This window comes from Pongo pygmaeus, chromosome 1 (genome assembly GCF_028885625.2).
Source record: "Pongo pygmaeus isolate AG05252 chromosome 1, NHGRI_mPonPyg2-v2.0_pri, whole genome shotgun sequence".
Lineage (NCBI taxonomy): Eukaryota > Metazoa > Chordata > Mammalia > Primates > Hominidae > Pongo > Pongo pygmaeus.
This window is the reverse complement of record NC_072373.2, coordinates 187,079,577-187,099,238: the sequence shown is the minus strand read 5'-3', so window position 1 is coordinate 187,099,238 and position 19,662 is coordinate 187,079,577. Positions and strand designations below refer to the sequence as shown.

General features: G+C 47.1%; 1 protein-coding gene across 10 annotated transcripts in view; it reads left to right on the top strand.

The window, feature by feature from the left end:
• Positions 1-19,662, top strand: part of SZT2 (SZT2 subunit of KICSTOR complex) — a 64,070-nt gene that overhangs the window by 12,721 nt on the left and 31,687 nt on the right. For 6 of the 10 annotated variants that reach the window (XR_010124773.1, XM_054491540.2, XM_063657027.1 and 3 more), the window contains 12 exons: positions 176-301; positions 597-770; positions 1,377-1,547; positions 12,017-12,148; positions 12,902-13,043; positions 13,475-13,581; positions 16,677-16,887; positions 17,096-17,266; positions 17,692-17,926; positions 18,117-18,246; positions 19,030-19,172; positions 19,427-19,579. Coding sequence is in view for 8 of the 10 variants with exons in the window: in XM_054491540.2 (XP_054347515.1) it covers positions 176-301; positions 597-770; positions 1,377-1,547; positions 12,017-12,148; positions 12,902-13,043; positions 13,475-13,581; positions 16,677-16,887; positions 17,096-17,266; positions 17,692-17,926; positions 18,117-18,246; positions 19,030-19,172; positions 19,427-19,579 (1,895 nt within the window). In the remaining 2 variants the exon portion in view is untranslated. Of the gene's footprint in view, positions 1-175; positions 302-596; positions 771-1,376; positions 1,548-3,339; positions 3,475-12,016; positions 12,149-12,901; positions 13,044-13,474; positions 13,582-16,676; positions 16,888-17,095; positions 17,267-17,691; positions 17,927-18,116; positions 18,247-19,029; positions 19,173-19,426; positions 19,580-19,662 lie in introns of those variants that run through there. The other 4 variants (XM_063657025.1, XM_063657031.1, XM_063657041.1 and 1 more) reach the window with 4 other exon arrangements.

Sequence of the window (19,662 nt, the reverse complement as noted above, 5' to 3'; positions counted from 1 at the left end):
GAGAATTGACTCCCTGGGAACACCTTGCATGGAGGTTGGGGTAAACTTTTCTCCTCTGCTGCTTTCCCTCTCACAGATGGTGAGTTCCTTGGGCAAATTATTTGCACAGTGATCTGTGTGTTCCAGGTACTCGGTGCCATTTTTTAAAGATGTATTAATGTCTCTTTGTTCCCAGGTGGAAGAAGCTGGGCAGGTGTTCCTGTTAATGAAAAAGGATTATCGAATCTCCCGAAATGTTCGCCTGGCTTGGTTCCTCAGTCATCTGCACCAAACTGTGCAGGCCACACCCCAGGAGATGCTGGTAAGGCCTAGACACACAAAAGATGTGAGGGGCCAGCCCAGAAGGATCTGTTTTTTAGGAGACTAGAAACAGACAGGGAGGGAGACTAACTCTTAAGTCTGGTTAGGGCAAGGGACTGCCTACAAGATGATGGAAATTTTAAAACATAATTTTTCCAGAGAGTGAGAGGAAGAGTATATGGTTAGATTGAGGGAGGTAGAGCCAATGATATGTCATTTGGGATATAGAAGGCAGGTCCTGGGAAGAAAGGGGTACTTCGCTAATCCTTTCCTTTTCTTTCCATACTAATTTTCAGCTTCAGTCTGAACAGGAATTGGAAGTCCTCAGTGTCCTGCCCCCTGGGTGGCAGCCAGATGAACCAGTGGTCCCAAGGCCATTCCTCCTTGTACCTTCCACCCGGGTCACCTTCCTGGCTTGGCAGTATCGGTTTGTCATTGAGCTGGACCTTAGCCCATCTACTGGCATTGTGGTAAAGGATTGAAGGGAGACTGTGGGAAGAAAGGATGGGGTGGGGTGTGAGGAGAGGGAGAGGCCTGCGGGGAAGTGAAAAATGGTCCCAGCCTACCATTTTGGAGAGAAGACAGGCTTATAAAGGAATGTTGGGTGTTTAAAAACAGAACTGGGCCAGCTGTGGTGGCTCATGCCTGCAATCCCAGTGCTTTGGGAAGCCGAGGCGGGCTGATTGCTCGAGCTCAGGAGTTCAAGACTAGCCTGGGCCACATGGCAAAACTCCCTCTCTATAAAAAATACAAATATTAGCCAGGCATGCTGGCATGCACCTGTCCTAGCTACTCAGGAAGCTGAGGTGGGAGGATTGCTTGAGCCCAGGAGGTCGAGGCTACAGTGAGCCGGGATCAGGGCCACTGTGCTGTAGCGTGGGCAACAAAGCAAGACCCTGGTTTTGTTGTTTTTGGTTCCAAAAAACACCCAAGAAACTGTTCCATGTGTGGCACTGTATTTGGGTGTGTGATCAGCCATAAGTTAAGTGTCCTACTGACCCATGGAAGCTGCATGTTTCTGCCCTCTGGTTAGGGCTGCCTTTGGACCCTCTTGAGTGCTCTTTCTCTGCCCTCAGGATGATTCCACAGGGGAGATCTTGTTTGATGAAGTTTTCCATGCCCTGTCCCGCTGCCTAGGCGGGCTGCTTCGGCCCTTCCGAGTGCCTGGATCTTGCATCGACTTCCAGCCTGAGATCTACGTAACTATCCAGGCCTACTCCTCCATCATTGGACTGCAGTCCCACCAGGTATTGCATCATCTCTCCAAGTTTGTACCCTCAGACCAAATTTCTGTTAGTCCTCTGACCAAGTCCTTATCCTGTCTCTGCTGTTTGTCCCCAAAGTCCCGAGCTCTGCTGGCTTCTTGAACCTGTTTTCTAGTCATCCTCATGAGTCTCTCTCCCCTTGAGAAGAACCAGTTCCTCTGGACTTAAAGGGCTTTCCTATAGACTTCGGGTCAGTTGGTGTTGATTGGACAACTGCCTTTTTCACCGCTCTTGTAAATCTCTTTGGTTCTGACCACTGGATGTCTGTTTTCTCCGTTCCCCTCTTCTCCTTTAGTTCTATTGGATGGTTTGCTGATGTGCTGGCTCTGGCTAGTACCCTCACGAGATGGTCTTTTGGAATAGTTTTGTGATTTTGAAAGACAGCAAATAACCCAGAAATATAATTGGTTTCAAGGATAGTGGAGGGTCATTTTTCGTTGTTATTTTTTTTGAGACGGAGTTTCGCTCTTTTCGCCCAGGCTGGAGTGCAATGGCACAATCTCGGCTCACTGCAACCTCCGCCTCCTGAGTTCAAGCGATTCTCCTGCCTCAGCCTCCCGAGTAGCTGGGATTATAGGCGCTTACCACCAGGCCCAGTTTATTTATTTATTTATTTACGTTAGTAGAGACAGGGTTTCGTCGTGTTGGCCAGGCTGGTCTTGAACTCTCGACCTCAGGTGATCTGCCCGCCTCGGCCTCCCAAAGTGCTAGGATTACAGGTGTGAGCCACTGTGCCCAGCATGGGTCATTTTTTTTTGAGGGCCGTGTGAACTGTTGGGTATAATGCTGACCACACAGATAATTACAGGGCTTATCCAGCACTCAAGGAGGCTATCACAAGACACTCCTTTTGGAGAATGGCCAAGTCTGTTACTGGAATATCTGTTTTTGACTTAGATAAGCACTGACCCAGTTTCCCCTCATCTGCTTTTAACTACCCTTAACTCATTGGTAAAGGCTTTCCCTGAAACTGTCCCTGATGGCTGCATTGTCACCTAAGCTAGCAAACTGGATTTGAGAGATAAAATATTGGGAACATGATCTAAGGGTCTGAAACATACAGCAACAAAATTGGTGCATACCTGGATCCCAGGGCAGGGATTGCCAGCCCTCTGCCCTAGTTTAAAGTGCTTTCCTAGTATAGCCGTTAGGACTATCAGTTGTGGGCTGCATCCCCACATAGGGGTCAGGTTTTGCAGGCACTGATAGCCAAGGCAGGGAGAGCATGGATGTTAGGTAATCACTCAAAACTTGGTTCAGGTTGGCAAACACTTAATGAAGCCTGATCTATACCAGGCCTGAGCAGGTCCTGAAGACACAGATGAATCAGACCTTGTGTTTCTCCTGATGGGAAGAGTTGAGATTTTAATGGGGGGAGATAGATATTAAAGGGAGGTAATTGTAGTTGAATGTGATAAGGGCACCGATAAGATGACTCAGGTGCTATGGGAGCACCAAGAGGGAGCACCCACCCAAGCATGGGGCCACAACAGGGAAGTCTTTCAGACAAAGCAGCATTTGTTTTTCGTGTTTTTGAGACAGAGTCTTGCCCTGTTGCCCGGGCTAGAGTGCAGTGGTGCAACCTCGGCTCACTGCACCCTCCACCTCCTGGGTTCAAGCGATTCTCCTGCCTCAGCCTTTCAAGTAGCTGGGATTACAGGTGCCCACCACCACGCCTGGCTAATTTTTGTATTTTTTTTTTTGATAGAGACAGGATTTCACCATGTTGGCCAGGCTGGCCTCGAACTTCTGACCTCAAGTGATCCACCTGCCTCAGCCTCCCAAAGTGCTGGGATTACAGGCATGAGCTACTGTGCCTGGCCCAAAGCAGCATTTGAATTGAGGTTAACCATTCAAAGAAGGGGAAATGGACTTTTCTGACAGAGGGACCAGCAAAAGCAAACACATGGTACTATGAACCTGTACTCTCAATCACAGGTGTTTTAGGGAACTACATATTATTCAGTGTCAACAGAGTAAAATTTGAATGTGGAAAGGGATGGTAAAGAGGAGACTGTAGACATAAGTGGGAGCTGGTTATGAAAGGCCATCAGTGTGATGCTAAGGACTTTGTGCTTTATTCTATGCGGAAGTTCAGTGTGGAGGATAAGAGCGCTGGATCTGGAATCACATTGCCTGTGTTTGCTTCCTGGCTGTACCACTTACTGGTTGTATGTCCTTGAGCAAGTTACTTAACCTTTTTGTGCATCTATGTCCTTTTTCCAAAGGGGATATTAACATTGCCTATATCATATGGTGATTGAATTAATACATGTCAAGCACTTAGAAATGTGCTTGCCACGTACAAAACGTGCAAATGTTAGCTATTAAAATAATTAGCCATAGGTAGTGGAGAACTATTGAAAATTTTAAACGGACAGTAACAGGATCACATGTGTACATTGGGAAGATCACAGTATTTTGTGGCTAATATGGAGGATGGATTTGGGGACAAAGTCTGGATGGGAGAATAGGCGAAGATTATTGTAGCATGGGAGAGAGGAGGAGGCCTGAATAAGGACAGCAGCTATAGGAAAGGAGAGGATTTCATCAGTTAAGCCCCAGGGCCACTTGGCTGCCCTGAGCCACCCTTTTCATTTTCTCTGTGGCTCCCTCAAGATGTATCCTGCCTGGGCACAGTGGCTCATGCCTCCTGTAATCCTAGCACTTTGGGAAGCCAAGGCAGGTGGATCACATGAGGCCAAGCATTTGAGACCAGCCTGGCCAATGTGGGGAAACCCTGTCTACTAAAAATACAACAACAACAAAAAATTAGCTGGGTGTGGTGGTGCATATCTGTAATCCCTGCTGCTTGGGAGGCCGAGTCATGAAAATTGCTTGAACCTAGGAGGCAGAGGTTGCCATGAGCCAAGATCAGGCCACTGTACTCCAACCTGAGCAACAGAGTGAGACTCTGGTTCTAAAAAAAAACAAGATATATCCTGTTAAATCACAGCACAGCAGTGCGTGCCTGTAATCCCAGCTACTTGGGAGGCTGAGGTGAAAGAATTATTTGAGGCCAGGAGTTTGAGACTAGCCTGGGCCACAGAGTGAGACCCTGTCTCAAAAAAGTTAATTCACATATATAATACATGTCCACGAAGATTTGAAAAATACATTAAAATATAAAGGAAAAAACAAAACTCATCTATAATACAATACCCAGAAACAACAGGAGTTGTGCAAACAACAGTAGTTGTTTCTGGGTATCGTATTAAATTCTAACCTTTTTTTAAATTTTTTTGAGACAGAATCTTGTTCTGTTACCCAGGCTGGAGTGCAGTGGCGCAATCTGGGTTCACTGCAACCTCCACCTCCTGGGTTCAAGCGATTCTTCTGCCTCAGCTTCCCGAGTACCTGGGACTACAGGCGCCCGCCACCACGCCCGGCTAATTTTTTGTATTTTTAGTAGAGACGGGGTTTCACCGTGTTGGCCAGGATGGTCTCGATCTCCTGACCTTCTGATCCGCCCGCCTCGGCCTCCCAAAGTGCTGGGATTACAGGCGTGAGCCACCGCGCCTGGCTTAATTTCCAACATTTTATGGAACTTTCTTCTAATTTTGTGAGTGTGTCTTTATCCTCCCTCACCTCCATCTCTACCCAAAGAGAAAGGGAGAATCAAGAGGCTCATTCTAGACACATGATTTTATGTCCTGTTTTTTGTTTTGTTTAAGAGACAGGGTCTCACTCTGTTGCCCAGGCTGGAGTGCAGAGGCATGATCATAGCTCAATGTAACCTTCAACTTCTGGGCTTAAGTGATCTCCCACCTCAGCCTCCCAAGTAGCTAGGACTACAGGTGCGTGCCACCACACCTGACTAATTGTTTTAAATTTTTTTGTAGAGACAGGATCTTGTTATGTTGTCCAGGCTGGTCTCAAACTCTTGGCTTCAAGTGATCCTCCCACCTCAGCCTCCCAAAGTACTGGGATTAGAGGCACGAGCTGCTGTGCCTAGCCTGTCCTGCTTTTTTTTTTTTTAACATATAGTATGGGCATTCTTCTATGTCACTAAATATTCTTTGAAAATGTGATTTTTAATGTCCTGTCAACTTACTGTTTCATCATATCTTACCATATGTTTAGCCAGCCCCTTCTTGGCCACTTGAATTGTCCCAATTTTCATTATTCTAAACAATATGAATAGGAACATCTTTCTCACCTTTTTATGGCTCCAGTTCTGCTCGTTTTCCTTCCCACGGGCCTGTAGAGTGAGACAATGTCCCACTTTGCCTCTTCTGGCTCGCCCCACCCACTTATCCAGTTGGGAACAGAGTAACAAAGTAGTTGTTCCATGGGGTCAGGGTCCGGGAGAAGTGGACATGTGGGGCAGGTTGTACGAGTGTGATGGGGAAAGAGGGGTGAGATCCTGTGGGCCACCGCGGGGACTGCTGGGTCTATATACAATTTTAGGGTGGGGACACTTATTTATGTTTGAAGTAGAAGAAAAGGAGCCCATGGAGAAAGAATGAAGATATTAGAGAGACAAAAGGCTCAAGATTAGATGGACAGATTAGCTACAGGGAAAAAGAGAAGGAAGAGGAATCCTTTCTTCAGCACCTCGAAGGAAGAACAAAGACACAGATGTAAACATTCAGTAGATTTTGGGGATGCTTTCAGAGAGTTAGAGAGTAGTGTACCCTCCAGTTTGGGGTAAGCAGGGCGTTCTATTGACTGACTTCCTTTCTCTTTGAAGAGGGCACAGGGCAGGAGTTATCTGGTGAGGGTAAAGGGAAGGAAGGAGCATTCATTAGGGGGTTAAGGAGAGGATTTCGAGCGTAAAAGAGAGAAAAGAGAAGTTCTACCTAGAATAGTCAGATGAGAAAGAAAGAAAGGGCATCCAAACTGGAAAAGAAGAAGTCAAATTATCCTTGTTTGCAGATGATATGATCTTTTATTTGGAAAAACCTAATGGCTCCACCAAAAAACTATTAGAACTGATAAACAAATTCAATAAAGTTGTAAGATACAAAATCAACATACAGAAAATCAGTAGCATTTCTATATGCCAGCAGCAGACAATGTGAAGAAGAAATCAAGAAAGTAATCCCGTTTACAATAGTTTAAAATAAAATACCTAGGAATTAACTTAACCAAAGAAGTGAAAGATCTCTACAATGAAAACTATAAAACATTGATGAGAGAAATTGAAGTGGACTCCAAAAACTGGAACGATATTCCATGTTCATGGATTGGAAGAATCAGTATTGTTAAAATGCCCACACTGCCTAAAGCAGTCTACAGATTCAGTACAATTCCTATCAAAATACCAATGACATTCTTCATAGAAATAGAGAAAACAATCCTAAAATTTATATGGAACCACAAAAGACCCAGAATAGCCAAAGCTGTTCTGAGTAAAACGAACAAAACTGGAGGAATCACATTACCTGACTTCAAATTATACTACAAAGCTGTAGTAACCAAAAACAGCACAGTACTGGCATAAAAACAGACATAAAGACCAATGGAACAGAACAGAGAACCCAGAAGCCATATATCTACAATGAACTCATTTTTGACAAAGATGCCAAGAACATACATTGGGGAAAGAACAGTCTCTTCAATAAATGGTTCTGGGAAGACTGGATATTCATATGCAGAAGAATGAAACGATTCCTATCTCACAAAAATCAAATCAAAATGGATTAAAGACTTAAATGTGGCCAGGTGCAGTGGCTCACACCTGTAATCCCAGCACTTTGGGAGGCCAAGGTGGGTGGATCATGAGGTCAGGAGTTCAAGACCAGCCTGGCCAAGATGGTGAAACGCCATCTCTACTAAAAAACTACAAAAAAATTTAGCTGGGTGCAGTGGCAGGTGCCTGTAATCTCAGCTACTCGGGAGGCTGAGGCAGGAGAATCGCTTGAACCCGGGCAGCAGAGGTTGCAGTGAGCTGAGATCGCGCCACTGCACTCCAGCCTGGCTGACAAGAGTAAGACTGTCTCAAAAAAAAAAAGACTTAAATCTAAGACCTCAAACTATGAAACTACTAAAAGAAAGCATTGGAGAAACGCTGCATGACACTGGACTGGGCAAAGATTTCTGTGTCTAATCTAGCAGATTAACTCAATATCCTGCTCTATTTAATACTGTTCAGCAGAAGGAAATAACTAATTTCAATTTTAAACAAACTCACAAAACAAAGGAAGCAAAATCATCTCACTACAGGCCTTTGACAAAGAACATGAGTTGTTTGCTATAGCTGCCAGGCATCAGCGTATGGCGAGGAACATGGGGGCTCGAGGATGCCCAGGCAAGGCCTCTGAGGTGGGGTATATTGGGGGTTTGGGGGGGATCTTGATAGCACTGAGTTGCTGGATCCTGTGCTGCCCTGCCTGGGTGGGGAGCAGGGTAAGGGAGGCCATTCCTCTTCTGTAGAAAATGCCAACCGCCAGTCCAGGGACTCTGGCAGCTGAATTGGTGACTGTAAAGCCTGATCTATATGAAATCAAAGGCACATGTGGAAATCCACTCCCAGCAAAGGGGAAGTCCTTGGGGGAAGCCAGCTGGGCTTCTGTAGGGTCCCCTCTGAAATGTCAGCATTTGAAAAACACAACCCAGAAGTAGAGGATCTACAGGGAACTTTATTCTCTCACTTCTGTCTTCGTGGGGGGCACTGCCCCTTGGGAAGACCAGGTTGGCTTCTGGCACAGGTATCCCCCATCTTCTTGGGCACCTGTGGCATTGCCAGCAGGCCAGAGGGGGCAGCTGGCAGTGTTGGCTCTAGCCTGACCCAGGGGGCCCAGTTAGGATCCCCTCTACCCATGGCAGGGGTAATGGCTACTTCTCCATGGTTCATGCGTAAAGCTTCCAGCCCTTTCCAGCTCAGGGAACACATGCAGAATGACAGTCACCCAGCAGACTGGAAACTGCCTCCGCTCCGAAAGTCTGGCTCCTGAACACCCTCCTCCCTGGGAAGGGCTTTAGCCCCTTTGAGCTTGGGCAGGAACCAGAAGAACAGTTTCTCTGCTTTGCCGTGTCTGCAACCTAGGGCTCACCCAGCTCCATCAAGCGCTGAGCTCCAGCACTGTCCACACAGTGGAAACCAAGTGAAATGACTTTGGCTTGTGGAGGGGGAAGAATGAAAAACAAAAACAAAAGCAAAATCACCTGCCCACAAGATAGAGCAGAAAAGTTCATCTACTATCTTTTTTTTTTTTTTTTTTTGAGATAGACTCTCACTCTGTCGCCTGAGGTGGAGTGCAGTGGCATGATCTTGGTTCATTGCAACCTCCGCCTCCCGGGTTCAAGCAATTCTCCTGCCTCAGCCTCCCGAGTAGCTGGGATTACAGGCACCTGCCACTACGCCCAGCTAATGTTTTGTATTTTAAGTAGAGACAGGGTTTTACCATGTTGGCCAGGCTGGTCTCGAACTCTTGACCTCATGATTTGCCCACCTTGGCCTCCCAAAGTGCCGGGATTACAGGCGTGAGCCACCGCACCCGGCAACTTCATCCACTGTCTATCCACTTCCCGTGTAAGGCCGACCACCCAGCCCCCAAACAACCCTTAAAATGAGACCCAAACCAAAGATCTGACATATAAGCCCCAAATCAGTAAACCTCTCCTGAAACAGGCAAAGGAATTCCCTGCCCAGAAATACCCACAATAGGCTGTGCAGATTGTAAAGAGATCAACAGCTTCACCCACCCTCTGCATAAACTCTGGTACTGGCTGTGTTCTCCATGGAAGGTCTTGCTGTGTTGCCTGGGCTGGAGTGCAGTGGTGTGAACACAGCTCACTGCAGGCTTGATCTCTTGGGCTCAAGTGATTCTCCTGCCTCAGACTCCTGAGTAGCTGAGACTACAGGTGCATTTCACCACACTCAGCTAATTTTTAGTTTTTGTGTAGAGATGAGGTCTCTACCAAGCTGGTCTCTAGCTCCTGGGCTCAAGCGATCTTCCCACCTTGGCCTCCCAAAGTGCTGGGATTACAGATGTGAACCACTATGCTTGGCTCAAAGATTTCTTGATAATACCCCGCAAGCACAAGCATGCAAAGCAAAAATGGACAAATAGGATCACATCAAGTTAAGAAGCTTCTGCACAGCAAAGGAAACAATCAACAAAGTGAGGAAACAACCACAGAATGGGAGAAAATATTTGCAAACCACCTATCTGACAAGGGATTAATTACCAGAATATATAAGGAGCTCAAACAACTCTATAAGAAAAAAAAATCTAATAATCTGATTTTAAAATGGGATTTTTTTTATTTCTTAAAAAAGATTTCAATAGACATTTCTCAAAAGAAGGCATACATATGGCAAACAGGTATATGAAAAAGTGTTCAACATCATTGATCATCAGAGAAATGCAAGTGAAAACTACAATATAATTTTACCCCAGTTAAAATGGTTTTTATCCAAAAGACAGGCAATAACAAATGCTGGTGAGGATGTGGAGAAAAGGTAACCTTGTGCACTCTTGGTAGAAATGTAAATTAGTACAACCACTATGAAGAACAGTTTGGAGGTTCCTCAAAAAACAAAATAGGCTGGGCGCGGTGGCTCACACCTGTAATCCCAGCACTGTGGGAGGCCGAGGTGGGTGGATCACAAGATCAGGAGTTTGAGACCAGCCTGGCCAACATGGGGGAAACCTCATCTCTACTAAAAATACAAAAATTAGCTGGGCGTGGTGGCGGATGCCTGTAATCCCAGCTACTCCGGAGCCTGAGGCAGAGAATTGCTTGAATCTGGGAGGCGGAGATTGCAGTGAGCTGAGATAGTGCCACTGCACTCCAGCCTGGGTGACAGAGCGAGACTCCATCTCAAACAAAAAACAAAACAAAACAAAAACTGAAAATAGAGCTACCATATGATCTAGCAATCCTCACTCCTAGGTGTATACCCAATCTGCATTCCCATGTTTATTACAGTACTATTCACAATAGACAAGATCTGGAAGCAGCCTAAGTGTTCATTGACAGATGAATGGATAAAGAAAATGTGGTACATATACACAACGGAATACTATTCGGCCATAAAAAAGAATGAGATCCTGTCATTTGCAACAACATGGATGGAACTGGAGGACATTATGTTAAGTGAAATACGTCAGGCACAGAAAGACAAACTTGGCATATTACTTATTTGTGAGAGCTAAAAATTAAAACAATTGAACTAATGAAGATGGAGAGTGGAACAATGGTTACCAAAGGCTGGGAAGGGTAGTTGGGGGAGGTGGAAGGGGAGATGGTTAATGGGTACAAAAATAGAGTTAGAAAGAATGAATAAGATCTAGTACTTGATAGCACAGTAGACTGACTACAGTCAACAGTAATGTATTGTACATTTAAAAATAACTAAAAGAGTAAAATTGGATTGTTTGTAACACAAAAAATAGGATAAATGCCTGAGGTGGGCTAGGCATGGTGACTCATGCCTGTAATCCCAGCACTTTGGGAGGCTGAGGTGGGTGGATCACTTGAGGCCAGGAGTTTGACACCAGCCTGGCCAACATGGTGAAACCCCGTCTCTACTAAAAATACAAAAATTAGCTGGGTGTGGTGGCCCATGCCTGTAATCCCAGCTGAGGAAGGCTGAGGCACAAGAATCGCTTGAACCTGGGAGGCGGAGGTTGCAATGAGCCAAGATCGCACCTGCATTCTAGCCTGGGCAACAGAGCAAGGCTCTGTCTCAAAAAACAAACAAACAAACAAAAAAACTTGAAGTGGTGGATACCCCATTTACCATGATGTAATTGTTATACATTGTATTCCTGTATCAAAATATCTCATGTGCTCCATAAATATATACACCTTCTATGTACCCACAAAAATTTAAAAAAAAAATTTTTTTTTTTATACAGTCTTGCTCTGTAGCCCAGGCTGGAGTGCAGTGGCATGATCTCTGCTCACTGCAACCTCCGCCTTTCAGGTTCCGGTTAAGCAATTCTCTTGCCTCAGCCTCCCGAGTAGCTGGGATTACAGGTGCCCACCACCATGCCCAGCTAATTTTTGTAAAATTGAAAAGGTCTAGAATAGCCTCTGTGTGTACAGAAGGTAGGAGTCTCCATGGTGACAGCTGATCTTGGGCTGGTCAGTATGCTTAGAAATAAAAAAGCATTAAAAAGTATGAGAATAAAAAAGGCTTTGCCAGGCTGAGGAGGGGCAGCTCATAAGACATCCTGTAGGCCAATGTAGAAAAAGCTATTAATAGAAGATTTTATGGTGCCCCCATGTGGGGGTTTGGGGAAGCCCAGTGTGGAAGACCCTAAGCGGAGGGAAGTTGTGACCCCAGATAAAGATGACTAATGACCCGGGACCTGGGCTGAGGACTGATGGAGACTGGATAAGGGGGAAATTGGCTGTGGAGTCATACCTTAGACCCTGGTTGGGTAGGAAGTCAGGATCGCCTAGATGGAGCTATGGAGAATAAACAGAGCAGAAGTGTAGTGGTCTGTGCCACCCTGACTGTCCTGTCTCAGTCTTTCCTGTGTGCTTCTTAGGTGCTGGTACAGGGCTGCCTCTTGGACCCTTCCCAGCGGGAGGTGTTCCTGCAGCAGATATATGAGCAGCTCTGCCTCTTTGAGGATAAGGTGGCCACCATGCTGCAGCAGCAGTACGATCCCCAGAGCCAGGTATGTAAGAGAGAAAGTGGGTAGAGGCAAGTTAGAAAGAGGAACAGCTAAGGACAGAGGGCAGAGAGGAGGGATAGTCCAAATAGGGCAAAAAAGGGCCAAGAGCTGGGGCAAAGTGAGACAAGGATAGGCATGCTCATGACACGCTCCCTGTTGGAGCAGGACTCAGATATATATACTCCCCAAAACACAGATTTTTTCAGGGAGAAAATGTGAAATCCATTTGTTTGCATTTTTTTTTAGCCCCAGATCTTCTCCTCCAGTGGATCTGAGAAGGTGATTATGTGTGGCTTTGACCTCTAGTTAGCACTTTGTACAATCAGAGATAAAGCTGCCTGGGCCCACTAGACTTCCCTGTCTCATCACTTTGGGTACCCCAGAAGTAGCCAGGCAAATGGCAGTTCTGTGTGCCTGATGACTGGTCATGTAATTTGATTGAGGTATAAAATATTTCATGACAGTGATGGAAAAATGTGGAAAGGGGCCCTTCTTGGCAAAAGATGGAGAAGCCCTACTTCAGTACAGTCTGAAGCTTCATCTGGTGCCGAACTCCCTTCACCTCTGAGGTTCAGTATCTGAGCACACACGGGGAGGGAGCACAGTCAAGACTCAGCCACATAGTAGGGGAATTGAGGTTCTCACAGGATTCGGCCTGTCTGGCCTGAGAAGTGCTGGGCTGTAAATTCTGGCTTTGCTGTGGATGGGGCAGCAATGCCATCTGCCCCATTCTGTCTTTTCTGTAATTTGGGGCAGGCAGAAGACCAGTCCCCAGAGTCAGGGGACCTACTGGGCCGGAAGGTAGGCGTCTCCATGGTGACAGCTGATCTTGGCCTGGTCAGTATGATTCGTCAGGGCATCTTGGCGCTGCAGTTATTACCCTCAAACTCTAGTGCAGGTCAGTAGAAGGAATATTGGTGGGACTGGGGAAGCAGGGATACAGGAAGGGTGGGGCTGACTGCTAACAAAGATAGCAGTTCCAGGGAATCAGTGGGCCCCAGGGAAGAGGATCTGTTTCCTTGTTTGCAAAATGTAAGTCTGTATTAGTGTGTATCAGGAACCCTCGGCTCTGACAACCATCAGAGACCCTAGAAGGAGTAGAGCTCCAAGGATATCACTTAGGGAAGGTTATGATCTGGCACTCAAGAGGAAGAAGCAGGAGGGTAAGGGAGAAGGAAAGGTGTTTGAAGTTTATAAAACTTCAGTTTATGAAACTGCCCACATTGGTGGGAAGACACTGAGCCCTTCAGGACCCTGTCAGCTGGGTGCCTCCCTGTAACTTTGGTCTGGCCAATGTTTCCAGGTCTGATCTAGTGTTTCGTGCTCCAGGGATTATCGTGATCACGGATGGGGTGACCAGTGTACCTGATGTTGCTGTCTGTGAGACGCTGCTGAACCAGCTTCGCAGTGGCACTGTGGCTTGTTCCTTTGTCCAGGTGAGGACTTTTTAGGAAGGACGAGAGAGAAATGGAATATCTCACACAAAGTTGGGATGGCTGATTACTTTCTTACAGGCAGTGATTTCCCAGGTAAAGTCAATTACTTAGTTACATGCGGGGAAGGAGTCATGTCTAGAAGGTAGGTAGCATGGTGGGAGAGGACTCTCATTTTTTTCCTCTTTCCTTAGGATTTTGGAAATAGCTGTTAAAGCAAAAAGAATGCAGAATTTGAAATCTGACAGTCATTTCCAGTCCCACCTCCCCCTGTAGATTAGTCATTATTGTTTTGAGTGCAAGGGTCAGAAAACCCTGCTCAAACTAGCTTAACCAAAGGGGGAAAGGGCATAGTCAGGGACTGCAGCTAATTTGGATTGATGGACTGCAGGGAAGGAGGTAAAAAGCTATGGGAAACAAGGCTGAAGGAGTAGGCACAGGCCAGAACATGAAAATCTGGTTCTGCTTTATTAATGAGGTTAAGCATAATTCTGTGGGTGATGCAGATAGATAGAAGGAAAGTCATTAGTTGGGTTTATGTTTTATAAAGGTCACTCTTGCTGCTGGGTGAAGGACGAGGGGAAGTTGGGGAGGCTACTAATTGCAGTGAGAGAGGATCAGGGCTTAAATTAGGGGGATTGAGAAAAATGAAGAGGCAGAGTCAACTTGACTTCATGATTAGCAAGATGGGGGTAGGAAATGAGAGAGAAGAGGGCTTAAAAGGTGTCTCCAGGTTTCTGACTCCAGTGATGACTGGGTAGCAGCAGAGCAAAAGGAAGAGAAGCAGTTGTGGTAGAGTGAGGATAAGATGATGAATGCAAGTTTGTGTATGTTGTGTTTGAGGTGCCTGTGGTTGAACACAGACAGTTAAGAACATCACCTTTGGAGTTAGGCATGCTGGTCTAAATCTTGACTGCGCTTACTAACTGTGTGACATGGGGCACATCACTTCACCTCTTAGGTCAGATTCATTTGTAAATGGAGATTGTAAAAGTACTTATCTCGCTGGGAGGTGAGATGCATTTAAAGTATGTAGCATTGTACATAATCACTTAAGAAATGGCTGCTATTTGTAGCAGGTAGCAATTGAATACACAGATCCTGATATTCAGGAGACAAACACTGCTTGAGAGGTAGAGATTTAAGATTTATCAGGGTACAGATGGTAATTGAGAGCAGAAGAGGGTCCTGGAAGAACTTTGGGGAACACCAGTGTTCAAGGTCTTTCGTAGGAAGAGGGCCCAGCAAGGAATGAAGAATCAGCCAGGAACCGGAAGATTGTGGTGTCAGAGAAGTCAGAATTTTTGGAAGAAAATTTTACTTGATCTTTCTGCTGCCTCTCACATGGTAACTACACTGTGAGAAGTAGCAAAAAGATCAAGTAAAATGAGGAATGAAAAGTGCCCTTTGGATTTGGTGATTAGGAGGTCACGGGGATCTTTTTCAGAGCCATTTTAGTGAAGAGGTGGTGAGGGGATTGAAGAGTGGGTAGAAGGAAGGAAATAGGGACAAGTGTTGACACAAGAAATTTGGCTGTTGAGATCAAGAGCAGAGCAAGAGAGAGAATGGTAACCAGAGGGAAGTACAGGGTGAAGGAGTGTTTTGTTTTGTTTTTAAAGCTAGAGACTTAAGCATGTTTCTAAGGATCTGTAGTGAAGAAGAGTTTGAAAATAAAGGAAGGAAAAGGGAGGCTGGTGGAGTAAAGTCTCTAAATTGACAGGGGGGCATTGTCTTAAGAAACAGATTGAGGGATTCTTTTGGAGCAGGGAAGTGTCGTTTCTTTCTTTGAAAATAGAAAGTAGAAGGGAAGATGTCTGCGAAGGACCTCCGATTTCTCTCTGAAGTAAAAGGTGAAGCCGAGTACTGTAAGGAAGAGAGGCCAGAGTTGGGAAGAAGGAACAGTATTGAGGACTGCCCTGAAGGACTAGCTGAGTTGGGTGTCATATGTTTTGGTGTGGTGCCAACCTACACAACTGTCAGTTTTCTCTGTTTGGGCACCACTGGCCAAGAATAGAGGCTGTGATCCTAGTTGGGGTTTTGAAGAAGCAGATGAGAGTGAAGAGGGTCAGGGATTTGAGAGCAATGCTTATGAAGTTGTCTGAATGTAGGGTCCAAGCTGGGTTGAGAAAGGAGGGTCAGGACAACGTGGATAGATTTGAAGAGAGCAGAGGTTCAAGGCCTGGCAGTCTCAGTGAGGTCAAAGAGCAGCAGCAGGAGGAGGGTGGGAGGAAGCTAAGGGAATAGTGCTGTATGTAATCAGTGGGTTATGGCAATTTGAAATTGCAAAGATGAATTTGTTCCACCTGAAGCCAAGAGCCAGCGTGTAGCCTATAGGCAGGTGAATGGAATAGAGAAAGTTACTGGAGATGAGAGTTAAGGAACTGAGAGGGCAGGGACTTGAATGAGTAATCTGGAGCATGTCTGCAAACACTTTCTGCAAAGGCCAGTCAATCTTTAAGCCTTGTGGGCCACTTGGTCCGTCATAGCTACTCAGCTCTGCTGTTGAAGCGTGAAAGCAGCCACAGACAATACAAAATAAATGTGTGTGGCTGTGTTCCAATAAAACTCGGTTCACAAAAATAGGTGATGGACTAGATTTGGCCCTCAGGGTATATGTAGTTTGCTAATTTCCCACCTACAGCTATTGTATTCAAAATGTAGTCCACAGACCAGCAGAAAGCTTGTTTGAAATGCAGAATCTCAGGCCCCACCCTAGACCTACTGCATTTTAACAAAATCCCCAGGTGTTTTTCATACACTCTAAAGTTTGAGAAGTGTTGATAAACTGAAGTCTCTCAGGGTGATGACAGGTAGTTAGCGAACCAGTTGCCAAAATCTTTAGGGAAGGAGGTGGTGGGCCATTAGGTATCGAGGAGGAAGCAAAGAGGATGCTGTGGCCGGTTAGCATGGGCATCAGACAGAAGGGCTTAAGGAAGGAAAGACACAGACGGTGCTCTGTCCTGGGAAAACACTGGCCTACTTCCCACTCTGTGGTCCAGGGAATGGGAGCAGCCACCTAGCCCAGTCTCTTTCTCTCCTGTTCTTCCTTCTCCTATGCCTCTGTCAGAGCTAGGTCTTCTGTTGCTCACTTTTTCCAGGTGGGAGGAGTTTACTCTTACGACTGCAGTTTTGGCCATGTGCCCAATGTGGAATTAATGAAGTTCATCGCAATGGCAACATTTGGGTCCTACCTGTCCACTTGTCCTGAGCCAGAGCCAGGCAACCTGGGTCTGACTGTCTACCACCGGGCATTTCTCCTCTATTCCTTCCTGCGCAGTGGGGAAGCACTGAACCCTGAATATTACTGCGGTGAGAGGCACACTGAGGTGGGTGTGGGAAGGAGGGAATGTAGAATGGGCCCAGAGATTATGGGGCCCTGGAGGACTGAAAGTGTAACTGGGGCTGGCTCTGCTGGCACTGTTACCTCACAGTGATTTCAGCATAGCCCCTTCCCCCTACAGATCTGTCAGTTGGCAGATAACCAGTGTCTCCTTCCCCATCTCTACTGGTCTTCCAGGCTCTCAGCACCGCCTATTTAATGAGCACCTGGTCTCTGCAAGCAGCAACCCTGCCCTGGCCTTGCGCCGGAAGAAGCACACTGAAAAGGAGGTGCCAGCCGACTTGGTCAGCACCGTGTCGGTGCGGCTTCGAGAGGGCTACAGTGTCCGAGAGGTCACACTGGCCAAAGGTAAGGGCCATTAGGCCCTGCTGTAATCCCATAGATGTCTCAAGAATTTGTGTGTGGGAAGACCCACATGTATCACACATGAAAGAGTGTCACAGTGAAGACCTTATCACTTGAGACAGTGGGTTTTGAATTGTCATCAGAGCTTAATTCTCTTAGCATGGAGCTTCCCAATTCTATCTCCTTTTGCCCAAGGTGAACCAGCTGAGGGTGGTATAGGGTCCTGAACTTGGCCTGGTTTTCAGATTGTTTCTACAAACTTGTGTTTGTGTCAGTTGGCCAGCTCTGGGCCTGAAACCCGTGGAACCATGCTTGGAACCTTTGGCAGGGCTGGGTTCCATGAGGTAGGTGGGGGTTTCAGATAGAACTCAATTCCAGGCCTAGAGTCCTATGCCTTCTCCTAACTGGCCTTCCCACTTCTCCCTAAGGAGGGTCCCAATTGGAGGTAAAGCTGGTGCTGCTGTGGAAACACAACATGCGCATTGAGTATGTGGCTATGGCACCCTGGCCCCTGGAACCTGAGGGCCCTCGAGTAACACGGGTGGAAGTGACGATGGAAGGCGGCTACGACATTTTGCATGATGTGTCCTGTGCACTAAGGCAGCCCATTCGTTCATTGTATCGTACCCATGTTATCCGGCGTTTCTGGAACACGCTGCAGAGGTCAGTGAAGTCATCACTCAATGAGTGCTGCCCCATTTGTTGTATGGAGGGACAGATTTGCGAAGGTGGGAGCTGGGGATCATCACCCAGAGAACCAGACTTATATCCAGGGTCCCATGTCCCCCTAAGGCTCCCCTCATCTGCACCCAGCAGAGTCAGATATGGCTCAGGCCTGGCCCTTATTCTGCAGCATCAACCAGACAGACCAGATGCTTGCCCACCTTCAGTCCTTCTCCTCAGTGCCTGAGCATTTCACGCTTCCTGACAGCACCAAGAGCGGAGTGCCACTCTTCTACATCCCTCCAGGCTCCACCACCCCGGTGAGTAGCTCTGAAGTGTAGTAGCCCCATTTCATGCCACCTTGGGTTGCACAGCATCTGGAGCCCAGGACCACCACCTTCTATTCCTTTCTCACGTCTAAGGCACCTAAGCCAGAAGCCCAAGCTTTAACCTTGAGAGCTTCTCTTCTCCCTCACCCTAAGGCCCCGGGGAAGAGGAGGATCTATACAGACAGGCTGTCCTGAACAGAGCACAGGTGGCAGAGGCAAAGACTCACACAGTGTCTAGGTGGTGGTATCCCAGTCCCAGCAGACTGTGAGCCCTTGCCCCATCTCCATGTGGCATACTCTGGGCTCCCCCAGCCACCTTCACCTGTGTGCATCCACCACCAGCCACCATGAACTGTGTACTCCCTGAAGACCACAGCTTCCTTGGTCCTGTGCTATCTTCACACTCAGTCCACGCTGTCAGCCTAACACTGATGGGCAAGTGGCTTATGCTAGTGTGCAGTGGCCACATCATGAGGTCCTGCCACCATTTAGGGGCTTTTCTCCCAAGTTGGTGACATAAGCTGGGCTTATGGTTCCATCCTTCTCCTGGATTCAGCTTTAAAAGGCTACACAGTCTGTCCCTGGGCTCAGTCATTCAAATCTAGCCTTCATAGTGGAAACAGTTTTTGCCTGTGCTTCAGGCTGGGCTGTAGCCTCAAACCACTGCTGTCTCTGACTCTGAACGGAGTCCACCCATGGTTTTTGTTTGCTCTTTGGAGTTTGTACCCTGGTCCTCTACAGATGCTCCTATAGTGCTTTCCTTCCTGTCCTCAGGTGCTCTCCCTCCAGCCCAGTGGTTCTGACTCATCCCATGCCCAGTTTGCTGCCTACTGGAAGCCAGTGCTGTCCATGGATGCAAATTCCTGGCAGCGATGGCTGCACATGCATCGCCTGGTGCTAATCCTGGAGCATGACACGTGGGTGCCCTTAGGGCTGGGCCATAGTTGGTGTGGAGTATCGGGGTCAGGGGGATAGGGAATGATGGGAAGGGGAGCAGCAGATGAGCTCTTACCAACTGTGGCCAAGGAAAAACTATAGCCTTTCCCTTGCCTCCCTGCTCTTCAGTCCCCATAACCTCAGGCAAGGCCTAGAAGAGAGTGATAGTAGTCTATTCCTTTTCTCCAAGACTGGGGCTGGGAGGTCTAACCTCAGTCCACACCCCTCTTCCTAGACCAATCCCCAAGCACTTGCACACCCCGGGCAGCAATGGGCGCTACAGCACTATCCAGTGCAGGATCTCCCACTCCTCCCTGACCTCTCTGCTGCGGGACTGGAGCAGCTTCGTACTAGTTGAGGGCTATTCTTATGTCAAGCTGCTCTCCAGGTGGGCAAAGTGATGTCCCTTCACCCCCCCACCTCATCCCACGTCTCCCTCTAACCCCAGACCTCACTCCTACTTCCTGCCAA